The sequence below is a fragment of the Oryctolagus cuniculus genome, chromosome 11 (genome assembly GCF_051225735.1).
Source record: "Oryctolagus cuniculus isolate XC-2025 breed Fujian yellow rabbit chromosome 11, ASM5122573v1, whole genome shotgun sequence".
Classification (NCBI taxonomy): domain Eukaryota; kingdom Metazoa; phylum Chordata; class Mammalia; order Lagomorpha; family Leporidae; genus Oryctolagus; species Oryctolagus cuniculus.
Window position 1 is genome coordinate 121278561 of NC_142877.1, and position 22811 is coordinate 121301371.

The 22811-nt window shown below is 61.7% G+C and overlaps 1 protein-coding gene across 1 annotated transcript in view; it reads right to left on the reverse strand.

The window, feature by feature from the left end:
• CERK (ceramide kinase) overlaps positions 1 to 21849 on the reverse strand; it is a 42784-nt gene extending 20935 nt beyond the window's left edge. The window contains exons 1-3 of the mRNA XM_051828131.3: positions 21582 to 21849; positions 917 to 1030; positions 571 to 693 (exon numbers count right to left, since the gene is read on the reverse strand). Of these exons, the coding sequence (XP_051684091.2) occupies positions 571 to 693; positions 917 to 1030; positions 21582 to 21723 (379 nt within the window). The 5' untranslated portion in view covers positions 21724 to 21849. The remainder of the gene's footprint in view (positions 1 to 570; positions 694 to 916; positions 1031 to 21581) is intronic.
• Positions 21850 to 22811: the final 962 nt, after the last annotated feature.

The window sequence follows — 22811 nt, forward strand, 5'->3', positions numbered from 1 at the left end:
GCACGGCAGGACCGGCTTGCCACGGCAGCAGGCAGCCAACGCCAGCTCCACAGGGCAAGCCGAGAGCCGGGAGCCAGGTCCTCCAGCCCCGGCGGAAAGCGGAAGCGCCTTCCAAGCGAGGTCATTTTTCTCCAGATACTTTGCCACTCGCTCGTTCCACCCAGATGCCAAAGTAACTCAGACACCAAAGTCACCCAACACACGTGTACTACCTCCCTCCCTCAGCCGTGCTGAGCCGCCAACCCAGCACCTGCACAATGTGGGAGACATGGGATGAACGGCACCTGCCGTCCACTCAGCACACAGCGACCGCCCGCGGACGTGAGAGCCGTGGCCCTCCGTGCACCTGCCGCAGGACCTTCACCGGCGCAGGTGTCACAGGCACACCGCCCCCGCCTTCGGGAGAGGAGCCCGAGGCCAGGACGGTTCAGGCGCTGCCTCATCCCCGCGGCCCGATGCCGGGTCACAGGCCTGAGCCCGTGCTGTCCCCACGGCAGCAGCCGTACAAGCAGCCCGTACTGTCCCATACAGCAGCCGCCTCATCACCGGCACCCCGCTGCCCACACGTACTCAGCTTCTCCAGGAGCTCCCTGAGGGTCTGCAGCCACAGGTGGCACAGCTGCTCGTCGGCGCTCCAGAACGTCACCTGTGCCCACTTCCAGCGGTGCTGCCGCGCCCTCTTCACGCAGTGAACTGCAGAGACAACGGGCCGTGAGCGCGGTGCCCCGCCCCCGCCCCCGCCGCCCCCTGCTCCTCCGTGAGCGGGAAACTACTTCTCAGACCTCTGCGCCACGGGAAAAATAGAGGTGGCTGCAGCCACAAGGTTAACTGAGAGGGGGTCCTGGGAAAAGATCCCGCGAAGACGGAGCCCAGCGCGTGCCCGCGAGGAGCCCTGGGGAAGGCGGGGCCCCGCCACCTGTGAAGGCATGCGGCTTCTCCATCTTCTGCCAGCGGCCGCTGGGGTGGTGCCTCCCGCGCACCTCGGCCTCCTCCACGGTGATGATCTCCGACACGGGCACGCAGCAGGCATCTGTGAAGACAGCACAGCCTCAGGGACGGCCGTCAGAACCCTCACGGAGAAACACGCCCACCAGGACCAGGGCCCACCCTGCCCAACGTCCCCACGGACACCGAAAACCACGCAAGGGGGCCCTTGGCCGGCGTTTTCCCCAACAGAGGCAGGTGCGACGTCCCCTCCCCCAGGCAGGCCGGCTACAGGTGCTACACCTGGGGAGACATGTCCCTGACAGGACAGCAAGGGGGGCGCGCATCAGAGTCAGGGCCCAACCACAGCGGGGATGAGGGATGGTTTCTAGAAAGATCTAACACAAGAGGAGCACAGGGGACAACAGCGCCCAACATTGTCTAAGGCAGGAACCCAGGAGGAGGCAGGTTCGGCCCCGGTCACCCCGGCAGCCGTGGGAATGACAGGCTGCGCCCGGAGCCAGGGAGGACCCCTGGGAACGGCCGAGCTCCGAAAGCTGCCGGCAGGGCCTTTTGTGTCTGCGTTTGTGAACACTAACTCGTCGTTAGCTTCCCGGAGTGACGGCCGAACGTCACTAAGGCTCTTTCTGCAACGGCTACATGGAAACAAGCACCGCACTGCCGTGCGCCTGTGGTCACTGTGCACCGTCTTTAAAGTCACTGCCCACGGGCCCAGTCACGGAGCCTGGGGAGGCCGTGCCTGCACTGGGCTTCCGATGCCTGCAGGGAGGTCAGGGTCCTCCGTGGAGGGGCAGGAAGTCCAGCTGCCCAGGGCAGGTGGTCCACAAAGCTGTGCAGAGCCCGCTCGTGCACACAGGTGTCGGACGGAGGGTGGAGGGGCCTCCCTCCTGGGCTCCCCGTCTCGTCACTGTGTCTCCAAAATGCAGTTTCCACCCAGTTCCTATTCCCTGCCCCGCCCCACCCCGAGAAGCCCAGACCCACAGCTCCAGGCTGCAGCCCTGCCCACATCCTCCCTGCCTGCAGGTGGGCACTGACCCTGGGCATCCTGACACCTGCCCACCTCCGCCACCAGCTGCTGGGCATGGCTCTTTCTCGGCACCACCGTCACTGCCTGAGATGCTGGCCTCGCCTTCCCCAGCCCCAGCCCTGGAAACCCTGTGACTGCGCCCGTTGGGGGACGCCCAGGACAGACGCCGTCCTCGCCGACTCAGCTGGGAACTCAACAGGGCTGACGAGCAGTCAGACGCACACGGCAGGCAGGGGCGGAGCCCGGGTCTCACTGTCGCCCCACGCTGACGGGGACTTCAGAAAGGGAACTGAGCTGCTCTACTTCCCATCAGCTCCCTGCTCGTGCGCCTGGGAAAGCAGTGCCCCTGCACCCGCATGGAGACCAGGATGCAGCTCCTGGCTTCCGGCTTCTGCCTGGCCAGCCCCAGCTGTTGTGGCCATCTGGGAGTGACCCAGCAGAGGGAAGAGCTCACTCGCTCTCTTTCTCCCCGCCCCCCCACCGTAACTCTGCCTTTCAAAAAAAAAAAAGAGAAAAGAAAGCTAAACCAAGGGTTCATGCACGTGACAGGTGTTCCCTAAGCAGCACTTCCTGTCCCATCAAAGACTCTGCCTCCCCCGTCCCCCCAGCCCCTCATTACCCCAAGGAGAACCCTTCACTGTGAAGGCACTCACTCCCACAACTCGAGCCACAACTGCGCACCAGGCACGAAGCCCCCTTCAGTCCCAAACCCTCAGTCCTCAGTGGGAGACCAAGAACCAGACCAGGAATCCAGGAAAACAGAATTTACGGTGGGGAGTACAGGGGCCACTGACTGGCAGCCCGCAAAGAGCCCAGGTCGTCTCCTATGAGGTCATGGGGACCGTGGGAAGGGGGCACCGAGGCCCAAGAACCCTGCCCTCCACCAGTCAGCTGGACGCACACAGGCAGAGGCCCGGGCAGGAAACAGGAAGAACACCCCGCAGGGCTGAGGGCGAAGGCGGGAGCCAGGGGCACTGACGTCTCTCTGAGCTCTGCATCCTGTGCCACGTGGCCCCAAGCACCACAGCTGCAAGTGCAGGGACAAGGTGAGCTGCCCTAGCGGCAGGCTGCCTCCACACCCCTGGGACGGGACCCAGGGAGCACCTGCTGGGTGGGGGGAGATCCAGGAAAGTCCCAAGGCAGGGCCAGCTTTAAACAGTCTGTGCTTCCTGGCTCTACTCTGGCACTCCCCGAGCACGCCCCCAGAGAGCAGCGCGTGGCCGGCTCAGACCCCGGCGTGTCTGGTGGTGTCTGTCCACAGAGGGCAGCATCGTGGCCGGCTCTGACCCAGCATGGCTGGTGGCATCTGTCCACAGAGGGCAGTGTCATGGCCGGCTCTGACCCAGCGTGGCTGGTGGTGTCTGTCCAGAGGGCAGCGTCGTGGCCAGCTCTGACGCTGGTGTGGCTGGTGGTGTCTGTCCACAGAGGGTGCAGGGGCTGAAGCTCTGGGGGTGCCCTTCTTCTATCAATAAACCTGCCGAGCTTATCTAAGCCAACCTTGGCGACAGATGCTCTTCTTCTCTTGGTGGGGTGGGGTCCCCACACCCCAGGACACTGCCTAGACCAGGATTCTCACCCCAGCACCACAGACCGCTGACGCCCCAGCTCACCCTGGACCCTGGGAGGCTGAGCAGCAGCCCTGGCCCCTACCGCCCAGCACCGGCAGCTCCCCGACATGGCCAGGGTCGGCAGTCTCCTGGGGGCAGCTTCATGCCCCCCTAGTCAAGAGCAATCATATTAGGAGTGACCATGCATACTTAGCAACCCCTTATTTAAGTAGAAACACAAACGCAAACGCAAGGCCAGTCCCGGGACACACGTGGTGGCACGGGGAAGGGCGGGCCTCTCCGGGTGTGGCGTGTCCCTGAGCAGGCCTGGGAGCCCCAACACAGCCCACAAGCTCCTCACACCACGCTTCTCTGTGTAAACACCCCCCTGGGGCCCCAGCAGGAACTGCTCCTCCTGCACCCCCGCGCCCGGCGCCGGCAGCCACCTCGTGAGAAGGGAACTGGGTTCCTCCCTCTACAGGCCCCACCTAACACCATCTGAGTTTCAGGGGGAACCAGCCCCACACTGGGCCCCCACCCTCCTGTGCATCTCCCCCAGCGCTCCCCTGGCGCCCACTCCCAGGATTTCCCCTCGCAAGCCCAGCGCATGCACAGAACCCAAACGAGGGTGACAAATGTCACCCCTGTCTGGGTCTGTCAGTGAGTGGTGTCTCCCACTGAAGTCTGCCTGTCCCCCCACCCCACCCAGGGCACCAGTGTCCCACTCACCATGCAAGTCACACAGCCCCCCACCCAGGGTCTGTTCCAACCCCCAGCCTTCATCTTGAAGCCCCAAGACCCCCAAACACGGTCCCAGCTCTGAGAGCCCTGCAGCCCCGGCCCCCACCCCGCCCGGCTCCAGGACCACTTCTCTCTGACCTCAGAGGGGCCCCGCCCACTCTGCTCAGAGCTGTGAACGTGACCCTGGCCATGTCCTCACACCAGGGCCCGGCCAGCCCCGAGTCCAGCCCTGGTCTCCTTATTGCCGGCCACGTGGCTCGCACATGGCCTCACCGGCTTTGCCAGAGGCCACATGCGAGGGTCAGCTTTGTGCTACGTCCGCCTGACACCCGTGAGGGAGGAGCAAGGGCTCCTGGTACCCGCGAGGAAGAGACTCAGCAGGAAAACAATGTGTCCAAGACACAGTCGGAGAAGAGCAGCACGGGGCCGGCTCCTGGGAACCCCCTGCAACGAGAGCCTGCCTAACTCAGGTGCCCCCACCTGCCGACCCTCACCTGCACACACCTGGTCAGGTCTCCCACAAACCCACACACAGGACAGGGCCGGGGTCGAGGCGGTGGAGCGCTGCCAGCCGGGCCTCCCACAGCCACCAGGAGGCCCCAGGCAGGGACGTGGGATTAAGCCAGCTCAGTCATGGCTGCGACCGTTCCCCATGATACTTCTCACCCACAAGCGTCCCGGGGGAGTGGGTGAGGGGGCTGGGGGAGAGAGGTGGTCATGGCCCACCCCACGGGTGCTGGTAGGTGACGACAAGGCTGCTGTGACCCCAAATGCCCAACCTCCACGAGCACCGACCAATGAAGACCCCTGGAGATCCGAGACGGGGCAGGCATCGGGTGCACTGGCCTAAGCCGCCCCCTGCAGTGCCAGCACCCCTGAGCTCAGAGCCGAGTCCCGGCTGCGGCACTTCCGATCCAGCTCCCTGCTAACGGCCTGGGAAAGCAGCAGAGGGCGGTCACGTGCTTGGGTCCCTGCATCCACATGGGAGACTTGCATGGGGCTGCAGGCTCCTGGCTTCAGCCTGGCCCAGCTCCAGCCATTTGGGGAGTGAACTAGCAGATGGAAAATCTCTCCCTAATAGCCTTTCAAATAAAGAAATCTTGAGAGAGAGAGAGAGAGAGAGATCTGCGTCTACAGCAAATCCAGCTCCCCCGTGGCTGCACACAACACAAGCACACAGCCTGGGAACACGCTGCTCCATAAACAGCGGCTGTACAAACACCTGCTGTTGGTGAGAATTGAAAGGTAAGCACTTGCCTAGAAAAGAAAGACCAAAACCCATATTTGTGCCCACACCTGGCATGAAGAACTCAGAAATACCAAGCCGAAAACCATCGGCCTGGGGGCGGGCAGACTATGCGTGCCACACACCCGGCACAGCACTCATCTGTCACACAACAGACACAAGAGGATGTGGGAAAGGGACGCCCCGTGGCGCCAGCGGCTCAGCACTGAGGGGCGGCTGCCCTAGGCGCGGAGCCGACTCGACCCAACCTCAGCAGGAGCAGCAGCAGCTTTTTGGGGTGCCCTGATGTGTCGCCACGGCCTCCTCAAACTCATCACCACCCGCTTGGGTCTGGCAGGGCCCTCGCTTCTTGGGACATCACCTACAGCACAAAGTACTTTTCTGATTCCAAAAAGGCACCAGGACCCTGCCAATGTGAACAACCCATGTCCCTCGGCAAGCACCCACCTGGGAAGGCAGCCCCTGGTGTGGGGGAGCCAGCACTACATAAGCGCCACTGCATGCCTCCAGACTGTGCTGGGAGCTTCTACAACACTGCTCCGACTCAGTCACACACTTGCCCTACTTCTCAGTGTTACCCAGACTCGACCCTAAGTTCCCCAGACATGAGCAGCCCCCACTTTCGGAGCTGTGCTCACACAAAGCAGGTGGGTGGGTGGGTGGTACCAGGTGCAGCGACCCGAGGGCCGGGCCCACTGGGCCACCTGAGAATACCACGGGTTGCACGTCGATGTGGTCACACAAAGACACGCCCCGAGTCCGGATTTTTACATAAAATCTTCTGGTTTTAAAATGTTGGCTACTGGAGCCAGCACTGCGGCACAGAACGTTAAAGCCTCTGCCTGTGGCACTGGCATCTATGGATGCCTGTTTGTGTCCTGGCTGTCCCTCTTCTGATCCAGCTCTCTGCTACGGCCTGGGAAAGCAGTGGGAGACAGCCCAAGAGCCTGAACCCCTGCACCCACATGGGAGACCTGGAAGAAGCTCCTGGCTCCTGGCTCTGGATCGGCCCTAGCTTTGGCCATTGCAGCCATATAGGGAGTGAACCAGCAGATGGAAGACCTCTCTCTCTGTCTCTCTGTCTGTAACTTTGCCTCTAAAATAAATAAATACATCTTTTTTTAAAAATGCTGGCTACAATTCAATGAGGAGAAGAAAGTTTACCGCGCAGGTCTGACAAGGAACTATCTCCTGGCCCCGGGAGCCTGACCAGAAAGACAGAGGTCGAAAAACATGTAAGCCCCAACCACAGCCACGCTCCCCACCCACCCTGACACAGAGGGCGGAAGACAAGATCCGATTTCCATCAGCAAACACAGGCACACAGCTCCTTGTCACTTGCTGTGAACCACACACAGCCACAAAGCCGCCAGACCCGCCCACGGCGGACGCTGCTTAGGCTAGAAGAGGGGCTGCCTCCGGGTCGCGCTCTGCATGGGCAGGTTTCTGGCTGGAACCATCTTTTCCTTAGTGGTTTGTTTTAATAGTAAAGCCACGGCTATACCCTCGCTAGCCCCCAAGTCCCTGCCACTCACAGGGGGTCCTTCCCACAGACAGTGCACTTGTCTTTCCCAGGGAACTGTGACCTCTGACCCTTGCCTATACACCACTAGGCAGCACTTCCACTTGTCTTGAGGACACGATGTCCATTCCCCAGAGAGCCTTCCTCCCCCTAAAGCAGCCCCTCCCCAGGACACCAGCACGGGGTCCTGTGGCCTGCCCACCTCTGCCTGTCCCCGTGGCGCACCAGCAGATGCCCATGGACCCTGCCAGGACGACTGTCTCTCACAGCCTCTGCCTCAACTTCCTCAACCTGCACGCAGCTCCCCACCCTTCCCGAAGCCAAGCCCTCTGCCCTCACTGCAGCCCCATGGGAGCACAGTGCTGCAGTTGGAATCCCAGCTCCAGCACTGCTCCCCTGTCCCACCCTGGGCCGGCTGCTTGGTCTCTCCGTGCCTCTGTGACTTTGTCTGCAAGAGGGCGATGCACGAGAATTACAGGGATCATCGCAGGCAACGTGCTGAGAGCCTGGCGCTCGCTGTCGGCACCACTCGCTCTCTCACCCAGGCCAGCGACGCCTTGCAACTCAACTGTGCACGTGGGACACTGTGCTACAAAGTGCACCTGCTCTCGGAGAGAATTCACGCAGAGGCAGGCAGAGGCGGCCCGGAGGAAGTGGAGGGAAGGCAGAGCCCAGCCAGCGCTGACACAGGCAGCAGTGAGGTTTGCGGCGAGGTTCTTGTGCAAGATGAGGGGGCGGGGACTGGGCACCCCAGGGCACACCGAGACTCCGTGGGCGGCAAGTTCACGCGTCACCCTTCCAGATCATTCTAGGCATTCTTTCATGCCAATGTTTCAAGATGTACTTTCCTATGAAAGGGCATCTGATTATCAGAGGCGTCAGGCTTTTAGGGGGGACTCTGAAGTGAGTCACAAGGATCCGAGTGACCCCGAGGTGCTCAGACAGCATCCCAGGCAGTGGAGCCCAGCCTCCACTCCATCAGCACACAGTGAGCACCTTTCACTCAGTAAATATCCACTGGGCAGACGGGTGTAGACGGGGAGGGAGCTGCGCCTCCTGCCGTGAGCACCCCCACCAGGGGGCAGTGCCACTGCTGACTTCACAACTCACCCAGACTGGGCTGGGGGTGTGCGGGCAGTGGGGGAGGATAGGCACAGGGTCCACAACTGTCAGTCACGGGGAAGAGCTCAGAGGCGGTGCAGGCAGTGCCAAGTCCCCAAGGCCCAAGGGCTCTGCCAGGCTCAGGAGCCCAAGCAGCCAAGTGGGACTGGCGCAGAGAAGGGCGAGGCCAGAGGATGAGTCGGGGCGGGAGCCTGAAGAATGCAGGGCTGGACTCTGCCTCTCCTGTGGGAGGCACCAGAGGCCCTGGAAGGAAAACTGATGGAGCCTGCGCCCGCCAGCCCTGGCGCCCAAAGGAGGGCAGAGCCAAGCCAAGCCCAGCGCCTCAAGGCGTACACCCCTGAGAGTCATGGGCACCGAGGCCTAGGGCCACCCACCTCCCCCAGGTCTCAGGGAAACGCTCCAGCCACAGTCGGGCGAGCTGCTGCAGATGCACGCAGCCTGGGCACTGGTGCCAGACCATTACGGGAGGCACAGGCAGAACAGGAACACAGGAGGCCGCTCACGTGCACCTGCAGCCCCGACCAGGGACCTTGTGCAGGGAACTGCTCAGACGCTCAGCCCCTCCAGGGACAGCCTGCTGGGGCAGAGGTGGGGTGCAGGGAGGGCCCAGGGAAGGGGTGAGACATGTGTCATGGCACACAGAGCCCCACAAACCTGCTGCTCCCTCTGTTCCCCAAGCAGAAGGCAGTCCGAGGCTGTCATTAAAGCAAAGTGGACCGTCAGGGGACGCCCGAACAGCCAGTGGGCAGGGAAGGTGGGGGGGTGGCTGGGGGCTGGCACTTTTCAGCCCAGAAACCTCCACACACTCACTTATCCCTTGAGCAGGGACAGCAGGAGGGACAGATGTCCCAGTGGTGTCAGTTCACTCTCAGCTGCAGGAAGGCAGAGGTCAACACCCCCCAACCGGTGCCCCGGGGGAAGGAGGACGCATTCTGACTCGGCTGCTTTTTCTGTTTTTACAGATTGATTGATTTAAAAGGCAGAGGGAGGGAGGGAGGGAGAGAGGGAGGGAGAGAGGGAAACAGAGACATTCTATCAGCTGGCTCATTCCTCCAAATGGCTGCAAAAGCTGGAGCTGGGCCAGGCTGAAGTCAGGAGCCAGGAGCGTCATCTGAGCCTCCCACGTGGGTACAGGGGCTCAAGCACTTGGGTCCTCTTCTGATGCTTTCCCAGGAGCATTAGCAGGGAGCTGCATCAGAACTGGTGCGACCAGGACTCGAACTAGAGTCCAGTGGGATGCTGGTGTTGCAGGCAGCAGCTTAACCAGCTGTGCTACAATGCCGGCTACCTCCTGCAAGCTTTCAAAAGCACTTTGTGCCTTCAGGCCAGCTGCAGCACCAGGGACCTCCTCCACACTTTCAGGATAACCCTCAGTGGCCGCCTAAGGTGCTGGACTTCCAACAGCCTGCGCCAGCCCAAACCCAGCCAGCCCTACCAGCCCCGTCCTCTGCCCAGGACAGGATCAGCACGCAGACTTCGAGAGGGCCTGGACCTGAGGCCATCACCCACCTCTCGGGGGAGGGCTGTGGCATGCAGACCAGGCCCACTGGTCCTCAGGGCTGGCCTTCTCGCAGCTGGAAGGTTCCAGAGGACAGGGCAGATCCTGAAGAAGGCCTGTCAGTCACGTGCTGGCCTCTAACACGGCGAGCCAGGTTCTGCTGGCTGGCACCTCGGCTGACAGAAAGCCCACCCACCTGACTGCCCTCACGCCTCGGACCACAGGAATCCTGCCCAGCCTTCCCATCCCGCACACGGGCCGGGGCCCAAGGACGCACACGGCTCAGTGCCTCAGGCCACCTGTGCGGGGAACGTGGCTGAGCCCTGCTCAACGGTATGCTCCTTCCTCACCCCACCTGCAGGCACCGTGCCGGCCTGCGCAGCGGCATCCTGGACTTCCGGTCCTGGCCAGCCTCTCTCCCACTGAACACAACCAGCACCCTGCACAAGACAGCAGAACAGGGGACCAGCCGAGGACACGGAAGCCGTGGCAGGTGCACCGGGGAGGAGCTGCAAGGCGGGGCCCCGAGTCTCAGGGCTGCTCCTTTCCTCCATTTCCACCGTGGGCTGAGGGCAGCAGAGGTAAGGAAGAGCAGGTACAGACCGTGGAAAATAGAAAACCCACTCCCCTGGCCAAAGGCGGCACAGCAGCAGGGCCGGGGCCCCCGAGAAGGAGAGAAACCCAGGGACTCCCTCCCAGCACCAGACTTGCCACTGTTGCCCAGCCTGGCTGAGTGCTGGCTTTAAAAAAAGGAAAATTCTCTGAAGTATTTTAACAGGATTCCGTCTTGTCCAGGATACAATTCCAAGTTAAGTGACACACCAAGAGCCGGGAAACACTAACACTCTCAAGGGAACAACCAGTGGGCACCAGACAAACCTAGGGTGACCTGGATGTTGGCTGTATCTGATAAACCCTTCAAAAAAACTGTTGCAAACATGCTCGCTTAGGTGTCTGTTACTAGGTAACTGTTGCAAACTTGCTCACTTAGGTATCCTCAAAGTAGACGGAAAGATACAAGGTTTCAGGAGCACAAGAGGAACTGTCAGGCCAGCTGTCCATGTTACACCTTAGAGTCCACGCTGCTGCACTTGCCAGCTCGCTCCCTGGAGAGCAGAGGACTGCCTAGTGCCTGAGCCCCTGCACCCAGGGGAGACCCAGATGCAGCTCCAGGCTCCTGGCTTCCGCTGCTGCGGCCATCTGGGGAGTGAACTAGCAGATGGAAGATCGCAATCTCAATCTCTCTTTGTGTGTGTCTTCCAAGTAAAATAAACAAATCATACCAAAAACACAAACAAATGGAAACTCAGGGCTGGGAAGGTCAGTATCTGAAATGAAGATCGCTGGGCGGGCTCCGCGCTGGAGCAGACAGAGGAAGGGCAGCCGGGCTGAACCGGAATCCTCTCTTCCACTCTGAGCAACACAGAGGAAAACAGTGTCTTAAATGCACAGGGACTGCTTCTGAGAAAATGGACCACGTGCTCGCCACTCATGAAACAAGCACAAGACTTGCAAAGCTGGAGAGGAGGCAGCTGCCCCGGGACCTGGGGACCTGAGAGAGGACACGGTGCGGGTGCCCTGGGTTTCCTTTGGCCTCATGTGTCTTGGATTTGGAGCTGAAGCAGCCTGAAGTCCCCCAGTGCCAATGGGTGCAAACAGAAGACCCAGCAAGCACCTGCTGCCCCGAGCCAAGGCCCAGGAAAGGGGCAGCCTCCTCAGAGCAACGGGCCCATCTCCCTCCGCCCCAGTCAGCAACGTCCAGCTGTAGCCCAGCCCCACCCTCAAGAGGCTGTGCTGAGACGCCCGACAACCCCTGCCAGGGCTGTGCTAAGCCAAGCAGTCAGCAGCCGGCCAAGGCCTCACTCCTCCCTCCCCAGGTGTCAGTGGGCACCAAAGGGCAGCCTGGACTCTCCCTCCCCTCTTCCTCCCCCGGGTGACCCCTGCAGACTCAGCACTTTCACCACCACACCTTGGGGAACAGCAACAAGGCATGGAGGCCTAGCGGGGAGTCAGTCCCCACCCCCGCCAGGCCAGGGCCCCCTCTTCTAGGGAGCAGCGGCATCACAGACCGCAGCTGAAACAGAAGGTTCATGTGAGAGCTGGAGTCTCAGGTCGTTCTACAAACGTCCAGACTTCAGTAGGAAATCAGTGACCACACCCAGAACCAGGAAGGTCACCAGCAGCGGACGCTAACACCACGGCGGCCAGGACGCTGGCCCTCTCCGGCAGGAACGTGCTTCACAAGCAATGGCAAATCCACCTGAAACAAATGGAGGTCGGCGCCAGCAAGCCTCGCAGAGAGGCCAGGTAAAGAAAGGAGATGGCAGGGAGAGCAAGCGGAAGGCTCAGGACTCAAACATGCAGCAAGCCAAGAGAGGACAGACAGGTGCACTCCGTGGAAGGACGGAAGGCAAGAAAGCAGAAATCATCCAGCTTGGAAAAAAGAGAAAAACAGAGTCCGGGCCTGCAGGTTCTAACAGAAGATCTAACATCCACTGCACTGGTGTTCCCGGAGGGGAGGAAGAGCAGAGCTGGAGAAACACTCGAGGTATGGCTGGCAAATCCCCAACTTTGGCAAAAGACAAAATCCTACAGATTCGACAAGCTGAGTGCCCCTCAGATGGGGCCTGGGGCTGGCGCTGTGGCACAAAGGGAAGATGCTGCAAGGGCATCCTGATCCCCCCCAGAATGCCTGGTTCCTGCCCTGCATCCCCCCACTCAGAGGGCCTGGTCCCTGCCCTGTATCCCCCCCAGAGTGCCTGCCCTGCATCCCCCCACCCAGAGTGCCTGGTCCCTGCCCTGCATCCCCCCACCCAGAATGCCTGGTCCCTGCCCTGCATTCCCCCCACCCAGAGTGCCTGGTCCCTGCCCTGCATCCCCCCACCCAGAATGCCTGGTCCCTGCCCTGCATCCCCCCTAGAGTGCCTGGTCCCTGTATCCCCCCCCCCAGAGTGTCTGGTCCCTGCATCCACCACCCCCCACCCAGAGTGCCTGGTTCCTGCCCTGTATCCCCCCCCCAGAGTGCCTGGTCCCTGTATCCCCCCCCCCAGAGTGTCTGGTCCCTGCATCCACCACCCCCCACCCAGAGTGCCTGGTTCCTGCCCTGTATCCCCCCCCCCCCAGAGTGCCTGGTTCCTGCATCCACCCACCCCCAGAGTGCCTGGTTCCTGCATCCACCCACCCCCAGAGTGCCTGGTTCCTGCATCCACCCACCCCCAGAGTGCCTGGTCCCTGGTCCTGCTCTTTCACTCCCCCCCCCCAAGTGGGCACAGCAGGTGGTGGCTCAAGTGCTTGGGCCCCTGCCTCCCACGTGGAAGACCAGGATGGAGTTCTGGGCTCTGCTCTGTGCATTTGGGCAGTGAATCATGGTTGCAAGATCTCTGTCTCTCTCTCTCTCTTCCCCTGTGTCGCCCTGAAGGCAGTGGCTCATTCCTTAAGTGGTGAGGGAAGAACTGTCCCCCTGGAATCCTAATTCCAGCAAACATGTCCCCCAGACAAAGGGAATCAAGACAACTTGTGGCCAGCAGACTCGCCCAGGGGAACGGCTCAAGAACTGGACACAGAAAGACGAGGAGAGATGAGGCAGCCTGGAGGAGGGAAACGTGGCACAGGGTGAGCACAGGTGTTCCAGACATTCCGCCACCTCCGGAGGTTTCCACGTGAGGCGCGAGGGCTGTGGACCATAGCACCGATGCGGTTCTGAGCGCCCGTAGAAGGAATAAACGAGACGGGGACACGAGGGTTCCGTGCTGCACTCCAGCACCACCGCAGAGGCTGGGCGAGCCCCTCCCAGGTCAGGGGACACGCACGGCAAGCACAGGCAGACTGTGAACAGAGACATCGGCTACTCTAACACAGTCTGAACACTAACGTGGGGGTTAAAAAGCAGAGAAATGGAAGTGAAATCCTCAGAAGCATTTGAATCATCCACAGAGAGGAAGGAGAGGGGGCCGGCGCAGTGGCGCAGCCGGTTAAGCCCGGTCTGCAGTGCTGGCATCCCAGAGAGACACCACTTTGAGTCCTAGCTGCTCCACTTCCAGAGCAGCCCCTGCTAATGCACCCGGGAAACGGCTGAGGACGGCCCCCGCACCCAAGTGGAGACCGGGCTGAAGTTCCTGGCTCCTGGTTTCAGCCTGACCTGGCGGATGGAAGATATCTCTCTTTCTCCCCCCCCCCCCCCCGTAACTCTTTCAAATTAATTGATTAATTAAAAATAAAAGCCAGTAGAACTCAAAGGAGAAACCCCTAAGTCCAGTTATATTTGGACATTTAACCCCCTCTCCCTGACACCAGCTGCGGTGGGGGGAGGGGGGAGAGAATCTCGACACCACCAGCAGTGACAGGGCCCCATCGGCACACAGAACCCTGGGCCACACGGCCACAGATCACGCAGCTCTCCCAGCGGCCACGTGGCTGCCACACGCGTGTCCTGTCTTGAGCTACCTTCGCACTGGGTGACATGGGCAGCTTGCTACAAGGCTGGTTCTAAAGAGATGACCTGGGCCGCTCCCGAGGCAGCTGGTCAGTGACAGATGTGCACAGCGCTCCACAGAGGGGCTGACGCCCACCCCTGCCTGGCGGGCGTCCTGCAGGCGTTGTGCACACAGCGGGGTCAGGCTTCCAAACGGGCCTGTTCCCCAACTACAGCGGCAATGCTTCCAGATGTCAGATTATTTTTCAGTTTTTGGAAAGTCAAAATATTTTTAGCCAAGTGGAACAGCTGCTTCTACAATACGTCAGGTTGTTTCTCTGTCCTCACTAGTAACGCCTGGGAGCAGGGGCCAGCCAACTACAACCCGTGGGCTAAAGCCAGCAGCCACCTGCCTTTGTAAGCGAAGTTTTATGGGCACACAGCCACGCTCGTTTGCTTGCGTGCCATCTCCCAGTGCTGGTGTGCTGCATCAGCGGGGTTCAGCGCTTGTGACAAAGACCACGCAGCCCACGAAGCCTGTGATATTTGCCGGCTGGTCCTTTAAGAAAATATCTGCTGACCCATTTCACGGTAACAAAGGTTAACCTTGGAATCAAGTCGGGATAATTACAATGTTTTATGACCCTGTTCAACTCCTGCTGAATGATGTCGGCTCCCAGTAAGGAAAAAGCCTAAGGAGACGCCACAGGGAGGGCCGTGGCGCCCTGACCTCTGACGCCACAGCCCAAGGCGGCCGCCCACTTCTCCTTTCTCGGTTGGCTCTGATGCAAATCTGGAGGGATTCGGGCTGTGTCTGAAACAGGATTGCAATCGGCTTCCTAAGCAGACACAGAGCTGCCCCCGTACAAAGACAGGCAGGCCGCTAGCTTTCCACGGTCTGTCTGTTCATACTGACTTTATATGGGGCAGCAACAAAACTCTCACATCACATGGTAGGTGGGTACTGCACAGCACACAGCAGGTGTCACAGCCCACAGCGGGTGTCATAGCCCACAGTGGGTATATCACAGCACACAGCAGGTGTCACAGCCCACAGGTGTCACAGCACACAGTGGGTATATCACAGCACACAGTGGTTGTCACAGCCCACAGCGGGTATATCACAGCACACAGCGGGTGTCACAGCCCACAGCGGGTGTCATAGCCCACAGCAGGTGTCACAGCCCACAGGTGTCACAGCACACAGTGGGTATATCACAGCACACAGTGGGTATATCACAGCCCACAGGTGTCACAGCCCACAGCGGGTATATCACAGCACACAGTGGGTGTCACAGCCCACAGTGGGTATATCACAGCCCACAGCGGGTATATCACAGCACACAGTGGGTGTCACAGCCCACAGTGGGTATATCACAGCACACAGCGGGTGTCACAGCCCACAGTGGGTATATCACAGCCCACAACAGGTGTCACAGCCCACAGCGGGTATATCACAGCCCACAACAGGTGTCACAGCCCACAGTGGGTATATCACAGCCCACAGCGGGTAGGTATTTCAGGGCACACGGCAGATGCCTATGGCACAGGCAACACTTGAGAATTTGTGGGCTTCTCACAGGATCACGTAGGATTTGAGGGCTTTATACAAACCACGGGGCTGGCTTGCCACTTCCCACAGCTTCAGGCCACATCCCTTTAGAGAAAAGTGTAGGTGCTTAAAGAGCACCCCAGCCCCTCGATCCTGCTCCTCACGGCAACAGGCTGGCGTCATCGGCCTGAGCCCTCCACACACCAAGCCTGGCTCTCTCATGCCAGCACCCAGCCAGGGTGGGCCAGGCTTGCCCTGCACACCCTCACCCGTTCGGAAGTTTATTCAATTCCCTCTGGGGAGCTCCCGGAGAATGGAGAGGAAGGGAGAATCCAACAAGGATTCTGCCCCACAGGGAAGGCAGGAGAGACGGAACAAATACACGGGAAAAGAAAAGAAAAAAAAAAACAACCACCTATAACACAAAGTAGAAAGAAATGGCCAGCAGAAAGGTTTGTGCAGAAAATCAGAAGGAAAAGGTGGCCTCAGGGCCAGGCATCAGGTGAGTCCTCTGGGCTGGACAGGAAGAAACGGGAGGCAGACATTCCAGGCAGAGGGGGCCACGGTGAGCAGGTGGAAGGCATAGGTGTGCAGAGGCACATCAGCAGCAGCACAGGTGGGCCAAGGGCACGGGGAAGGTCAGCGCCAGACCGTGGGGAGCCCGGCCAGCCAGCAAGCAGCAGCCCAGCACGGGGCAAAGCTGCACTGCCGTGGCGTGGGGCTTCAGCACGGACAGGAGCTCAGAGGCAGGTCTCCACCTGGACGTGCACCCTACACCTGGGCCCTGACCACCAAGGGGTCAACATTCAGAGGTGTGCTAGATCTCAGGAGACTGACCAGTGAGAGGACGGGTGGAGGGGAGGACTGGGGCAGGGCAATGGCAAAAAGAGAGCCACGTCCAGCTGCCAGGAGAGTCGCAGGGCACAAGGTCGGAAGCGGCTGGGCCATCCAGGACACGGCAACTGGCCGGGGGGAGGGCGTGAGCTGTGCAGAGCCCAGAGAGTGTCTCCAGTTAGAAATGTGGAGCCAACGCTCGAGGGAAATCAACACAGACAACCAAGTGTCAGGACAGGTCCCCCGAGATGACAAGGTCAGGACAAGACAGCCAGCTGAACCCTGCTTCTCCTGGGGCCAGCTCCTTGGTCACCAAGTAACCAACGCAACAGGCAGAGAGCAACCGCGCGCTCCAGAAAGTTCTGCCATGCAAGAATCTACACTGTCAGAACTCACTGGGTGGGGGAGCAGAAAGTAAAAAATACTGGCAGCGTCTTAACAGAAAACACATCCTCCAAAGTACCAAGACGCCTCACTCCCTGGGGCGCCGCGCAGTCCTGAGTGTCAGACGATCCACCTGTTGCCTTTCAGAATCACCCACTCGGGCTGTGGGCCAGGGGACTCCCCGAGGCACCGCGACTGCCCCAGCCCTGACTGGCAGGGGCGGGGTGCTCATCACCCCCGCTGAGCTGTTTCCTCCCGTCGGCAACAGACGGTGCACGTGGCTGTCACGTCTCCCACGAGCGTCTGCAGCCCTCCTATCAATGTTCACGTTGTCACACAAGTGTAACCCTTCGGTTATTATGTTTGCAGCAAATATCATTGCTATCATTGTTCTTTTTAATCCCAGAGGAAAAGAGACAGAACTGCCATCTGCTGCTTCAGTCCTCAAATGCCTGCAAGGGCCAGGGCTGGGCCGGGTCACGGCTGAGAGCCTGAGCCGTCACTGCGGCCTCCGGGGGCCTGCAAGGCTGGAGCCAGGCACGGGAGCCGGGCATCAACCCAGGCGCTCCAGCGTGGGATGCAGGCATCTGAACTGGTATCCTAACCGCCAAGCCAAACATCCAGCCCTCCCCATCACCTTCTGAATGTATAGTCTTTTAACAAAATAAAATTTTTAAATTTTTTTTTTGACAGGCAGAGTGGACAGTGAGAGAGAGAGAGAGCGAGAAAGGTCTTCCTTTGCCGTTGGTTCACCCTCCAATGGCCCCCGCGGCCGGCGCGCTGTGGCCGGCGCACCGCGCTGATCCGATGGCAGGAGCCAGGAGCCAGGTGCTTTTCCTGGTCTCCCATGGGGTGCAGGGCCCAAGCACCTGGGCCATCCTCCACTGCACTCCCTGGCCACAGCAGAGAGCTGGCCTGGAAGAAGGGCAACCGGGACAGAATCCGGTGCCCTGACCGGGACTAGAACCCGGTGTGCCGGCGCCGCAAGGCGGAGGATTAGCCTAGTGAGCCGCGGCGCCGGCCTAAATTTTTATCTTGTCAAATAATCTACCCTTCTACATATTCTTTCTAAACTCCACCCTAGGCCAGGAAGGTCTTTGCCCATCCACAGCTGTGAGCTTCCCTGTACAGTCTCATCAGATTTTATTTTCACACGAAAGGCTTGCATCCACTGCAACTAATTATGAGGCCCTTTCTACCATTCATCAACAAACAGGCATCAGTAATGTGTGTACAACAGAACACTGAACAACCAGTACCGCGCACATCTTCGGACGCACGCTGTCCCCTGACCGAGCCTCCCGCTCTCAAACGTGCATCCAAGGGACCGTGGTGTTCTTGTCCGCACTGCCCCAAACTGGGAGCACTCCAGGGGCGCATCAGCAGGTCAGCTGTAAACTCACACAATGCAACGCTGCTCGCTCTCTCAAACAACGAGCCACGGATACGTGACGAATCTTTAAAACCAAGGACATGAGCAGTCAGCACAGACGAGCGGCAGGTGCAGGGCCAGACTGGCCCGCCCGCCGGCCAGAAGGCAGAGCAGGCACCGGCTGCTGGTGGGGAGGTTCTCCGGCCCGCGCTGCTGACACAGGTGCACACAATCAGCAAAATTCCCTGAGCTGCCTTCTCGGGATGGCAAATCAGACCCCTACAAAATCGACCTCTTAAAATGACGTCTTCGGGGAAAGAGCAGTGTGGAGAACATTCCGCAACGCATTTCCCCGCTTTTCTTCCGTGTGTAGGTCCAGAACCACAAGGACCCAGTAGGGCTCGTTTCTTAAGTGAACCACTGAGCTGACTTTTTCCCCCTGTGTGCCCACCTGGAGATTTCATTAAGTCAACACCAGTTACTTTTGAAAGTAGAAAAAAAAAAGTGTTAAAGTTCCTGCGGCTTTGCTGGGCCCCTTGTAGGAAGTGCTGGTGCATCCCAGGTGGGGGCTGGCGGAAAAAGGGGGTCCTCCAGGACAGGGGAGCCACAGTGGTCCCACACCCCTCCTGGAACCCCTCAACCACACACATACACACACACGCGCACTACTCCCAGCCCCAGACCCCCAACTCTGAAGGAGAAAGTCAGCCCAGAGAGCATCTTCAGCCGGTTCAAGCGTGAGTGCTGTGACCCACTTGCAGACGCCTCCCTGGGTTTCCTTAGTCAGCCTGCCCCACTTCCGCCCGCCCGCCCGCCCGCGGCCTGGGAGCAGCGGCCTCCCCAGGCGCAGACACCCCCCCCCCCATATCTGGTGCTTGTCTGGGCCTCTGGGCACTTAGCACTTCCCCAGCATGGTGACCCACAAGGAAAATTATGGGCCTGGCTGCAAAGCCAGCTCCCTGCTGTGCGTCACAGGCACCCCCCCGGGAGGCGGGGGGGCGCTGCCAACTCAAAGCTTCCAGGTCTCGTGTCTGCAAAGAGGAGACAATGAAGGAGTGCTAGCAGATGGAGTAAGCAGCTGGCCCTGGCCAGTCCCGCCTGCCCCCTCAAGTCCCAGGGCTGCCCTCTGCCTCCTCAGCCAGTCCTCAGGGAGCCTGTGTTTGCACAATCCTCCCCCTCCCACTGCCCGGGCCCAGTCAATCCAGGTGTGTCCAGACACACCTGGAGAGCAGCGGGGGCTGGGAATGCACCTGCTCCCAAGGTAACCGTCCTGTGAGCTGGCTCATATTCCACCCAACTGACCCTACTGACCTCGAACCACAAAATGATCCACCCCGGGCCCCTTCCTTCTAGGGCTGAAATACCAGGAGGAAAACAGAGAGAGGTGCTGCTCACAGCGTCCCACACCTGTGCCTCCTGAGGGAAGCCCACTCGCAGCCCCAGCCCCGCAGCAGCCCGACTCGCCAGGAGGGCCCCGTCTATCTCCGGGCTCCCCGGGCCTGCGGCTCTGGACAAACTAGACCAGGGCGCCTCCCCTTAGGAAGAGTGGAACAATGACCGTTCCAACAGACAGCACAGCAGCCAGGAAGCCGCCGGCTTCCAGCAAAAACAAGCAGACTGGATGCCGCCGCCACTCCATACCCGCGCGCTCGGTGACCGGAAACCGTAATAGTAGCTGGCCAAGGGTGCCGGCGCGGACAGCAGGCACCACGTGACCTCCCTGCCGGACATCCCGCGAGGCAGGGCATCCACCTGGCCGCGCTGCCCCAGGGTTACACGCACAGCAGCTGCGGTCGGGCCCACTAAGCCTCCAAGCCCGGCTGCATCTGTGATGAAAACTCCCCGGAGCTCAGTCCACCCTCGGGAACCCAGCAGGGGAGAGGTCAACGCAGGACAGGAGCGGGTGCCCAGCTCGGGGAAGTGTTCCAGGACACCGTGTCGCGTCACTCTCAAGCCTTGGATGTGCGGGGAGGGGGGCTCCAACCCCCGGGGGGCCAGGATGGGGCAAGGAGAAGCCTGCTGGGGACCTGGCACCAGGAGGCCCGAGGCTGATGTCTGAGGCGTGATGTTTCTCCCAAAGGGGACGCCAGGAAAAGATCTGGCTGGGCCCCAGGAGGCCTCCTGAACACAAGGCTAAGGTGACCTTCAGTCCAGAAACCGCGGGGTTGGGCCCCCAAGCTCACCCCACCCGAAAAGCCTCCCAGCTGAGCGTCAGAAAGCACCACGTGGAACCCTCCTGCCTATAAGATCACAAGGCACCCCAGACTCACCACAGAACCTCATCTCCACCACCAAATACGACCCCCTCCCCGCACAGGGCACCGGCCCCAGTGGACAATGCCCAGTGCCCACCAGCAGTCATCTGGACTCCGTCCTCCTCGCGGAGGCCACAGGAGTCCTTCAAAACAACCAAGCTTCAGGAAACCCTCCACGGGCTCCCATGCCAGTCACAGCAGAAGGATGGGCCCCACCTCCCCGCAAAGCTAAGGGGGACCTGGGTCCCATCCCCCACCCCACCGCCACACAGCCTCCTGCTGATGGGCACAGCGTCCAGCCTCTCTCCAGGTCTCTGGTCAGACCCCAGCGTGTGCCTGAGGACTGCTCCCAGCTCCCACAGGGACCTGCCTGCGCATCAGACATACCCCCCCCCGCCCAGTCCTCCACTCCCTCTCTCAGAGGGGACTCTGTCAGGGACATCGCCCGAATCATCCCCACCGGGCACTTCATAAAAACTTGCAAACGAGGCAGTGAGCCGGAACCCACCCTGGGTCAGCATGAACACCCCTCCCACCTCCCAGGATGAGTGACACCTCCTTCCTAAGCTAGGGCCACCACACAGCCCTGCTCCAGGGCCTCAGGACAGCCACATGGGCACCCTGGTCGCAGCCCAGCCCTGCTCGGGGCCTTCCAGGGAGGGGTGCGTCTGCGGGGGCTGTATCTAAACCGCACTTCAGGTTCCTGCGGCCACTCCGCAGCCCCCAAATCACGCCCCTTCCCGCAGCAAGCAGCCCACGCCACCACATCCCAGGAGCCCCTAAACTTCCAAGACACCTCGGAAAGCACCAGTCCTGGAGCGGAACAGAATGGATGGGGGGAGGCGCCGGCCACCCCCGGGAGCCATCCAGTCAGCCTTGTCCAGGTGGGGCCACAGACCCGGCGCCCAGACCTAAGCCCGCACCACTGGCCTCGGCCCCGGGTCCTTCGGCTGCTGCCCGGCCCTGGCGCTTCCCTGCGGGCCTCTTCCTCGCCCCGGCCGCGCCCCGCCTCCCCGAGCCCCGACTCCGGCCTCTTCCCACTCCCCGGGCTGCCCCCCGCCTCCCCGGTCCAGGCCCAGCGCGCTCCCGCGGCGCAGGCCGAGCCCGGGCGGCCGCTTCACTCACCCGCGCCGGGGGCGCCGGCGCCGGGCCCCGGGCTCCGCCACCAGCGCAGCAGCGCTCGCCCGGGCTCCAGGCTGACGGCGCAGCGCTGCCGCTTCACCCACAGCACCGAGCGCAGCGGCTCCGCCGCCCCCATCGCCCCCATCGCCGCCGGCGCCGCCGCGTCCGCCGGGCGGGGGGCGCGCGGACGCCGAGGGGCGCGGGACCGTTAGCGGCCCCTGCAGTCGCCCGGCCGCGGCGCGGGAGCGGGAGGCGGGAGCGGGGGGCGGGAGGCGGCGCTGCGTCACGGGCACGCAGCACGCGGGCGCGGGCGGGGGGCGGGAAGAGGGGAGGGGGCCGCGGGGGGAACCCGGGAGGAGGCGGGGAGCACGGAGTGGGCGGGGACCGAGGGTCCCGGGGTCGGAGGAGGGACTTAGAGAAGGAGGCTGAGAGAACTGGAGGGGCCGGGTTGGGAGGCTGAGCAAGGGGCAGGAGGGGAAGGTGGGGGACCTGGTTAGGGATGGAGGAGGGGGCCGGGCCCGGGGAGACTGAGGGAGGGGCGGGGGAGGGGGCGGGAGGGGAGGAGGAGGGGGCCGGGCCAGGGGAGGCTGGGGGAGGGGCAAGGCAGGGGGAGGGAGGGGGGAGGGGCCGGGCCAGGGGAGGCTGGGGGAGGCTGAGCAAGGGGCAGGAGGGGAAGGTGGGGGACCTGGTCCTTCCCTAGAAGGAGGAGGGGGCTGGGCCGGGGGAGGCTGAGGGAGGGGAGGGGGAGGGGACGGGAGGGGGAGGGGGCCGGGCCGGGAGGGGGCCGGGGGAGGCTGAGGGAGGGGAGGGGGAGGGGGAGGGGGCGGGGGAGGCTGAGGGGGGAAGGTGGGGGACCTGGTTAGGGATGGAGGAGGGGGCCGGGAGGGGGAGACAGAGGGAGGGAAGAGGGGCCTGGAGCAAGACGGGGGAGGGGGCGATGGAGATTGGTCGGAGTGCCCAGGGGTGCTCTCTGGGCGGCAGGCTGCATCCCCTAAGAGGTCCGGGAGTCCGTAGAAGGCCCAGTGGGGGTCAGCTCCTGGGGCCGGTCTTAGGCGCTGACGGTGGCTGAAGCAGGGCTTGGCAGAGGCCACGCCCTCCCCGTGGGCGTCATGGCTCCAGCAGATTGGCAAGTGCAGGCGGAAGGGACCTGAAGCCAGGGGTCTTTCTGGGGGCCTGGGAGAGCTTGACCTGCACCAACAGGGCGACAGTGGCCAGAGGGGCAGTGTCAGAGCT